The 9,516-nt window shown below is 47.9% G+C and overlaps 1 protein-coding gene across 1 annotated transcript; it reads left to right on the forward strand.

Annotated features, from left to right (window-relative positions):
* The first annotated feature begins 1,078 nt into the window (after nt 1-1,078).
* Pnp (purine nucleoside phosphorylase) lies at nt 1,079-8,160 on the forward strand. Its single transcript, XM_057786559.1, has 5 exons — nt 1,079-1,418; nt 3,726-3,895; nt 6,665-6,944; nt 7,041-7,231; nt 7,576-8,160. Exons 1-5 carry the CDS (start codon nt 1,252-1,254, stop codon nt 7,794-7,796), a joined length of 1,029 nt encoding a protein of 342 aa, XP_057642542.1. The 5' UTR covers nt 1,079-1,251; the 3' UTR covers nt 7,797-8,160.
* Nucleotides 8,161-9,516: the final 1,356 nt, after the last annotated feature.

Here is a 9,516-nt window from a genome sequence, read left to right on the forward strand (position 1 = left end):
TCTTGGGGATGGATGACATGTACTGGTATATTATTTGTAGTTGATAAATAAATCTTGCCTGAAGACCAGAGGCAAAGCTAAAGCCACTAAAGGTTATTAAAGGCATGTGCTACCGTGCCTGGCCCTAATGATTCAAAAAGGCCTAATAATGATAATAATAATGTAAACCAATTAAAAATAAAACATTAAAAAGAGCAGTCAAGTCGGGTGGGAGTGGCAGAAGCAGACCTATCTCTGTGAGTTTGAGGCCAGCCTAGTCTACAGAGCGAGTTCCAGGACAGCTAGAGAAACCCTGTCTGGAAAGACCCCCTCAAAAAAAAAAAAAAAATAGGTATTTCCTTGAATTGCTTTTTTTTTCTCTTTCTTTCCACCCCACCCCCACCCTCCCCACCCTAACTTGCACAGACTGGCCCAGGCTGGCCTCAATCATTATTACTACTACTATTTAGACAGGGTCCTGGCTGACCCGGAACTCAGAGATCCCCTGCTTCTGTCCTGATCTCTGGGAGTAAAGGTGTGTACACCGGCTTTCCAGCTATTAAACTGGTGCGTAGTTAAGGCTCAATAGATATTTTTAAGTGAATGAGAAAAATAGGATTGAGAAACAGTGGCTTGAGTTGTGGTAAAACAGCAGGCAGGAGAGAGCTCCCAGGAGAGAGGCAGAAAAATATTTTGAGATCTAAGTAGGGTTTGGTTAAGGAGGAGGAATTTCGAATGCTTGCCACAGTGGTATACTGTTTAGGTGTGTGGGGTGCGTGTGTATAAATTCTGTTGCATGAATTTTCTTCCTGACAGTTCTCAGGGTTGGCAGGATTGCCTGGACCCGGTACGGTGCATCCATTCCATTTGTCGCCAATCCTGTCTGTGTCTAGGAGCCAAGCAGTCTAGACCCAACCTCGAGCTGTGTGTTCCCGCAAATCCGGGAGGCACCAAGTCAGCCCTATCTCCCGCGTGGCCCCACTTCCCTATTCCCGAAAGTAACTTAGTCAACGTTTTGCTTCATTCTATTCTAGGATTGCACAACCTATGGCTTGAATTTTTTTCGCTTTCCAAATTCTTACACAATAGCGCAGCGGAGAATGGAGTTGCAGGTCGGCGGTTCCGGAGCTCTCCACCCTGCGTCTAGTCCTCTGCCCACACAGGCCTCCTTTCCTGGGTGGGAGGACCTTGACTGTGTGCGGGGTCGAGATGCTGGGTGCCCTAGACTCTGGCGAGGCTTCCTGCCACACCTCTGGATGAGGGTGTGTCACCATGGAGACGAGGCCGCTGCCATTGGCTGGCGCCTCCGGCCGGGGCTATAAAGCCGGGCCCGGAGCACCGTGCACTAATAGCGTCAGCCAGACTCAGGCTGTGTCGCCCTCGGAGCGGAAAGGGCAGGATCTCGGCGCGGCCGTCGGTGACACCATGGAGAACAACGAGTGAGTGTGGGGCCCGGAGACGGTACGCTCTGCCGAGGGGACAGGCTGTCGCCGAGACCTGGGAGCTTAGCGGGCTGGGCCCAGGCAAGGAGCGAGCCCGCCGCGGGGGACGCTGAGAGGCCTGGCGCGGAGCCCGGCGGCGGACTCGGGGTTCCGGAACGCTGCGGCGGGCGGGCGGGCGGGCGCGGGAATCCAGCTGCCGGCGCCTGGAGCAGGAAGGAACAGGTTAGCGCAGTGTAAGCGACTCCTGTGGGGAACTGGTGCCTCTCTGTGTGTGCTGGGATGCTTGTGGGGAAGCAGGTACAGCCCTGGCCACTTCATAACACAACTTTGCTTTCTAGGGGTCCAGGTAACCAGGACATAACTCTCTTGTGCTAGCCCGTAGTTCCTCCTCTAGAAGGAAAATTGCTCACTTTCCAAGACAGCCCCTCTCTTCCCTCCAAACTAGACGTCGCATTAACAAGTTGGGAATGGAGTCTTTGTAAGGCTGAGAAATATTTATTGATCTGCTCAGAAGACTTCCACTCTTTTCTGTCCGAAAAACAAACAAATAAAGCCCTCTGTTTCGCGTTGGGAATTTCCAGATTAATTCACCAGCAGTGCTGTAGGGATAACCACAGGGTTGGATGTTCTTGACGACTGCACTGTGACTGGACATGGCCAGTTGTCATGCCCCATTTCTTCCCGCCCTTTGGGTTGCGGTTTCGTTTATTTCTTGCTATTTTTGTCGCCCTGTGACTCGCTTTCTCCCCGGCCTAGCTGTTTCATCGAGGGTAACCTGTTGTGTTGCCGTGCTCTTTGTCTCCTATAATTACTCTTGTGACTGTGTGTGTGCAAAGACCTCCTATACTTCCAGGCTGGGCTCCTTATCCTAAAGTCTGGGGCTGCCACTGGGACTTAAGACTTTCTTGCTGGAAGAAAAAAAAATCTTGTTGAGGTTTTTTTAGTTGTGCTCAATTTTTATTTTTATTTTTATTTGGGGGGGGGGTGGTTTCAAGACAGGGTTTCTCTGTAGCTTTGATGCCTGTCCTGGAACTAGCTTTTGTAGACCAGGCTGGCCTTGAACTCACAAAGATCCGCCTGCCTCTGCCTCCCAAGTGCTGGGATTAAAGGTGTGCGCCACCACCGCCCAGCTAATTGTGCTCAATGTATGTTCCATGTCAAAGAGCAATCTTTAATCTTTACAGTTGCTTGTGATGGAACTGGACTTGGGACTGTGAGTGAGAAGGTTCTGGGTTTTTGTTTTTTTTAAAAGCCTTTGGTTTCTTGAGACAGGGTTTCTCTGTAGCTCTGGTGCCTGTCCTGGAACTCGATTTGTGGACCAGGCTGGCCTGGGTCTCACAGAGATACATCTGCCTCTGCCTCCTGAGCGCTGGGAGGTGTGCACCACTCCTGACTTTTTAGCAAGTTTAACAAACATGTCCAGAGGAACTAAGGCTCTTAATAGACTTCTACTAAGAGTGTTCTTATTGCTTATTAATAAGTAATAAAAATAGAAAGCTCAGGGCTGGTGACATGACTCCAAAGGTGAAGGCAGTCACTGCAAACCCTGCACGTTCCGTCCTTGGGACCCACCCACTGACACACACACACACACACACACACATGTTCCGACTAAATCAAACTTTTAAATTAAAAATTAAATTTTAAAAAATTTCACCTGTGCTGGGTGGTGGTTGCGCATGCCTTTAATCACTCAGGAGGTAGAGGCAGACGGATCTCTGTGAGTTTGAGGCCAGCCTGGTCTACAGAGTAAGTTCCAGGACAGACGGAGCTACCCAGAGAAATCCTGTTTCAAAATAAACTAGAAAAAAAAATTTTCATCCAAAGAACTGCCTAAGGTCTTAGTTACTCTAGTGGTAGACTGGGGTGAGAAAATTCGTTGAGCCCAGGAGTTGGAGATTAGTGTAGGCAAAGTAGGGAGACTTTTTTTGTTTGTCTCAAACAAAAAAAAAAAAGCAAAACAAAAGGCAAGAAACTGGCCTTTGAGAAGGCCTTAATTCATTCTGAGTCCTCTCTGTGATTTGATTCTGCATCATAACTCTGAAACCTGGTTCTATGTCTGTCACCAGGAGAGGTACGGGCCTCCTAGTGCTGGGTGAAACTTAGTGGAGAACCCTGTGGGGTGCCGTAATGAAACAGGCTGCATTGACTTTTCTCACGCTCTGGGACGAAGGGCGTTTCACATCAGACAGTTAGTGGGCCGGTTCAAAGGAGAGATGAGGAAGTGGAGGAGCAAACAGAATACCCGGCAGGTTTCCTATGTACTTGGACAGCAGGTGAACTCACTTTGTTTCCTTCCCCCAGATTCTCTTACGAAGATTATCAGAGCACCGCTCAGTGGCTTCGGTCCCACACTACACATCGACCTCAAGTGGCGGTGATCTGTGGTTCTGGGTTAGGAGGTCTGACTGCTAAGTTAACTGAGGCCCAGGTCTTTGAGTACAGTGAGATACCCAACTTTCCCAAAAGCACAGGTACTGGCTGGGACTACTGGGAGCTGTTGGTGGGTGAAGAGACGCGATGACCGAGGAAACTCTAGGGAAAGAAAGCATTTACTTTGGGACACTTCTCCAACAAGGCCGCACCTCCCTGGAGACTATGAGTTCTGTGCACCTTGGGGCCATTCTTTTTTTGTTTGTTTGATTGCTTTGTTTTGTTTTTTGTTTTTGGAGACTGGGTTTCTCTGGGTTGCTTTGTAGACCAGGCTGGTCTCAAACTCACAGAGCTGCCTACCTCTGCCTCCCATTGTTGGGATTAAAGGTGAGCACCACTGTCAGCCAGCGTGGGGGCCGTTCTCATTCAAACCACCATAAAGAATTTATGTGGATCTAATCAAGGATATGTTTCTACTTTTGTGCTATCATTTGACTACTGTGGAATCAGAATGACTTTAGAAAGAAATTGCCCTGATTGAAGTTCTACAGTGTGTGGGTAAATGTTGAGGTGGTGAAATTCTATAGTGTATCCTGTGTGTGTGCTGCCTTGGTGAGACTGCTCAGCAGGAAAAGTTGCCTGTAGCTTGTTCATCCTGGCTGCCCAGAACTGAAATAACCACACAGAAACTATTAGTTAAAACACTGCTTGGCCCATTAGCTCCAGCTTCTTATTGGCTAATTCTTATATTAATTTAACCCATTTAACTGTCAAAGATTCGGCACGTCTATCTCTGGCAGTGGATCCAGTTCTGTATTCCCCACCCTCCTAAGTTCTGCCCTATCAACAGGCCAAGGCAGTTCCTTTATTTACCAATGAAAGCAACACATAGACAGAAGGACCTCCTACACCAGTTACCTGTCCTCAGACATGATGTTCAGTCCCCAAGATCCATGTACTGAAAGGAAAGAACTGACTCCCTCCAGCTGCCTTCACACCACAACGCTCCCATGTGCGTGCACACACACACACACACACACACCTGTTTGCACACACACTCTGTCTCGCTCTCTCCTCCAGTCCATGGCTTCAGTGGAGGAAGCAGTATCTGAAGCCCCGGACAAGGACCGGTCCGTTCCCAGTGTCTCCTGCCATCTGTCATCTCCATCCGCAGCATAGATACACATGACAACAGTAACGCTATGGCCACCACGTGGTTATGTACGCACACAGGGATTAGTATAGAGAACACGTGGTTACAGCAGCTTTGGAAAGGGACCCATATGCCCCATTATTATGGAGCTCTGACATCTCAGTGTAGCCTGCAACCGCAGCCTAGAACATGGGTTCAAGTTAGAAAGGCCAGGTGAAACAGGGCAAGCAAGAGTACTTGATTTTTGCTTTTTTAAAAAATTTATCTCCTTTGGTGCAAGTTCGGAAGGCCAAAGTAGGGAGGTATGGGTGTTGTAATACAAGCGGCGGGGCTGCGTCCCTGGCACCCGGCCGCCCGCATGGCTTATGCCCCAAAATAATTACACAGAAACTGTATTCTTTTAATCACTGCCTGGCCCATTAGTTCCAGCCTCTTATTGGCTAGCTCTTACATATTGATCTAACCCATTTCTAATATTCTGTGTAGTACCACGAGCTGGCTTACCAGGAAAGATCTTAACCTGCGTCTGTCTGGAGTGGGAGAATCATGGCGACTCCTAACTCGGCTTCTTTCTCCCAGCATTTTGTTCTGTCTACTCCACCCACCTAAGGGTTGGCCTATCAAATGGGCCTAGGCAGTTTCTTTATTTAACCAATGAAATTAACTCCTCCATCATATGGGGATAAGGAGTAGAAAGGTAACGTTAAAGAGAGAAGAGCAAAGGAAAATAGTAGTGGCATCGACCACATCTGCCGCTCCTTCCAGAAGAGAGCCCAGTACTAAGTAATGAGTTGCTTTGAAGTTGATTGACTTACTTTTCATTTGGGGGATTTTTCAGGTATGTCAACTTGTTCTATTACTAGTATTTTCTTATGATTCTTCTTGGTTCTAGTTCCTCTTCCTGGCAGATCCATTCCTTAAAGAAGTTTAGCTAGAGGACACTGTCAGATGGGGATGGTGATAACGGTTAATCTTGCTCCCTAGCCCCACATTCTCCACATGGGTATTGTAAGAATGAGTTGTATGGGTCTCAAATGGACTCTTACTCCTTGTTCGACTTTGGGATGCAGGCATAGTTAGAGTTGATTATCAGACACAGCATAGAAGTTGGGAAATCTCAGGAAAGGCCTATAGTTACTGAGTCCACTGATTCTAACTTTGGTTTGTACTCACTTTTGCTCCTTCACATATGAGTTTCTCTTTGACACGCCGTGTTTTGTTGATACTCATGGAAACCTGCCCTTTGCCAAACAGAACTGAAGGAGTAGAAGATTGGGGTGTGGGAGCAGAGGGGGTGGGGGAAGGGAGTGGGAGGAGAGGAGGAAAGGAAAACTGTGACCAGAAGAATGTAAAACAGAGAAACAAACACACAAGTTTCTCCATCTTTGGAAACATCTTTTGAAATCCTTTCTTTTGTTTTGCTAATGTTCACATCAAATATTCTTACCTCACACCTAGTTTCGTTTGTATGATTATGACGATCTGGTCACCAGACTCCTGTTGTCCTGTGTTTAATTATATCATCTTACGTTAAACACAACGAGTGGTTTCTAGTAAGTGCCAGTGTGTGTGCTGCAGGAAGGAATGGTCACGGTTTGAGGCAGGCTTTCACTGTGTGTCCCTGGCAACCTGGAACTGTCGGGGCTCTGCCTGCTTCTGCCTCCTGAGTGCCATCACACTTGCCATAATCACTTTGCTTTTCCTTTTCTGTTTGCAGTGCAGGGTCACGCTGGCCGCCTGGTGTTTGGATTCCTGAATGGCAGAGCCTGTGTGATGATGCAGGGCAGGTTCCACACCTACGAAGGTTACTCACTGTCTAAGGTGACATTCCCAGTGAGGGTTTTCCATCTTCTGGGTGTGGACACACTGGTAGTCACCAATGCAGCTGGAGGCCTCAACCCCAGCTTTGAAGTTGGAGACATCATGTTGATCCGGGATCACATAAACCTACCTGGTTTCTCTGGCCAAAACCCTCTCCGCGGCCCCAACGATGAAAGGTACGTATCTGCGCCCTTTGCTCTCCATTCAGGGGTCCAGATTTGTTCAAGAGTTTGGGAAGAAAGCCCACTTGGTGCCATTTGTCTGTGTTCCAGGTTTGGCGTCCGTTTCCCTGCCATGTCTGATGCTTATGACCGGAATATGAGGCAGAAGGCTTTGAACGCCTGGAAACAAATGGGGGAGCAGCGGGAATTACAGGAAGGCACCTACGTGATGCTGGCGGGTCCCAACTTCGAGACTGTGGCGGAGAGCCGCTTGCTGAGGATGCTGGGAGCAGATGCTGTTGGTGAGAAGCGGGATTTGGCTGGCTGGGGCCTGGAGGCAAGGATCTGGTCAAATAGCGAAGGGGAGGACGAGGTGATGGATCTGGGGAAGAAGGAATTGGGTTTCTGGGAACGTGGTGGACCAGCTTGAGTTTCAACAGCTACAGACTTCTGCACCGGTGGCTGGAAGTTGACCTCACATCCTAACTGAGACGAGCACCAGAGTATAGAAACTAGTTGGGCTACTGGAGAGATGTGGACAGCACGTGCTCCACACTCATTTAGCTGCTTACTGAAATTTAGTGAATTAGGAGAGTGGCGGGTGAGGAAAAGCACATGCGGGTCCTCTTCTCCCTCTCCCCGCTAGGCATGAGCACGGTTCCAGAAGTCATCGTCGCCCGGCATTGTGGGCTTCGCGTCTTCGGTTTCTCACTCATTACTAACAAGGTCGTCATGGATTATGCAAACCTGGAGAAGGCCAATCACAAGGAAGTCTTAGAGGCTGGGAAAGCAGCCGCACAGAAACTGGAGCAGTTCGTCTGGATCCTCATGGAGAGCATTCCACCCCGCGAGCACTCTGCCAGCTGACTGGAGTCCACGTAGCTGCCTACCTTGGTCCCTTGCTGGGGTCACTATTCTCTGCTCTTAGATTATTGCAGAAAGGAAAGAGGAGGATTCCTGCCCTTCACCTCCCCCTTGCTCTTCTTCCACCCTTCTGATGTCTGTCCCTCTTGCTCAGCTGCCTTCTCAAAACAGTCCACCTGCCAGTCCTGGGACAGCTGCAGCCCATGCCCACCACACTTGGGGTGTGTGTAAGACAGTACCTTCCAGTCCTGGAGACCATACTCGTGCTCGTCTGGGCCAGTCTGGCTCCCCTAAAGAGACCAACCCAATACCTCTTGGATTTTATTTAGCACCATAATGTTTTGAGAATAAAGAGATCAAGTACTTTCTTGTTTTGTGTAATTTGGTATGAAGTTGGGGCTTAGGCAAAGATAGGCTTGAGAAACCGTGGGACCACATGTCTTGTCTGATTCTCTGATTTTCAGAAGTAGCTAAGGATGGAGAAGAGGTGGCCGGTGGGGAGCAAAGGACGAAGGTGGAAGAACGGGGATGTCAGGAGCAGAGTGACCACCTCTTTTAAACTTGCCCCTGTCCATCACTCTGCTTTGCTCCAGTTGCTTTCCTAAGCATCTGCATCTCAAGGCTCTCACTTCTTGTGTCTTAGCTGCCACTTTCTTATTGCATTCCTTTTTAATTTTTTCTTGTTTTTATTGTGCTATACATTTTTCTCCATTATTGCATTCTTTTTATCCTCCTAGTTTTTCAGCCATATTATTTTCCACCCCATCCTGACAGTGAAGCAGCAGCTACCTTTTGCTGTTTTTCACACTGCTGGCCAAGTTCTTTCCAACCCCAGCCAAGCCTGTGAAGTTGGGTCATATTCACTATGTGATGGCTATTCTTGGTTGTCAATATAACTACATCTGGAATTGATTAAAACCCAAAAATAGGGCTGGAGAGATGGCTCAGAGGTTAAGAGCACTGACTGCTCTTCCAGAGGACCTGAGTTCAATTCCCAGCAACCACATGGTGGCTCACAACCATCTGTAATGAGATCTGGAGCCCTCTTCTGGCCTTCAGGCATACATGGAGGCTGAACACTGTGTATATTATAAATAAATAAATCTTAAAAAAAAAAAACAAAAATAGATGGCACAGCTGTAGGGATTTTGCTTAATTTGAAATGGAAAGGTCTGCTTCTAATCTGGACACCTTGAATTCAGATCTTGAGTTGGGAAGACACACCTTTAATCCAGATCTAATCTGGACCACTCCTTCTGTTGGAAGCCTGCTTCCCTCTCCCTGCTAGCAAGTCCACTCCTTTACTGGCTTTACAGTCTACTTCTTCAGGATTCCAGCACACACTGAAAACCAGATGAGACCTCCAGCCTCATGGACTGAGCAACTACTGGATTCTTGGACTTTTTGTTCATAATCAGCTAGTGTTGGATAAGCCTGTAAGTCATCCATCCATCCATCCATCCATCCATCCATCCATCCATCTATCCATCCATCCATCTATCCATCTATCTATCTATCCATCCATCCATCCATCCATCCATCTATCCATCCATCCATCCATCCATCTATCCATCCATCCATCTATCCATCCATCCATCTATCTATTCATCCATCTATCTATTCATCCATCTATCCATCCATCCATCTATTCATCCATCTATCCATCCATCCATCCATCCGTCTATCCATCTATTCATCCATCCATCTATCCATCTATTCATCC

Source organism: Chionomys nivalis, chromosome 12 (genome assembly GCF_950005125.1).
Source record: "Chionomys nivalis chromosome 12, mChiNiv1.1, whole genome shotgun sequence".
Lineage (NCBI taxonomy): Eukaryota > Metazoa > Chordata > Mammalia > Rodentia > Cricetidae > Chionomys > Chionomys nivalis.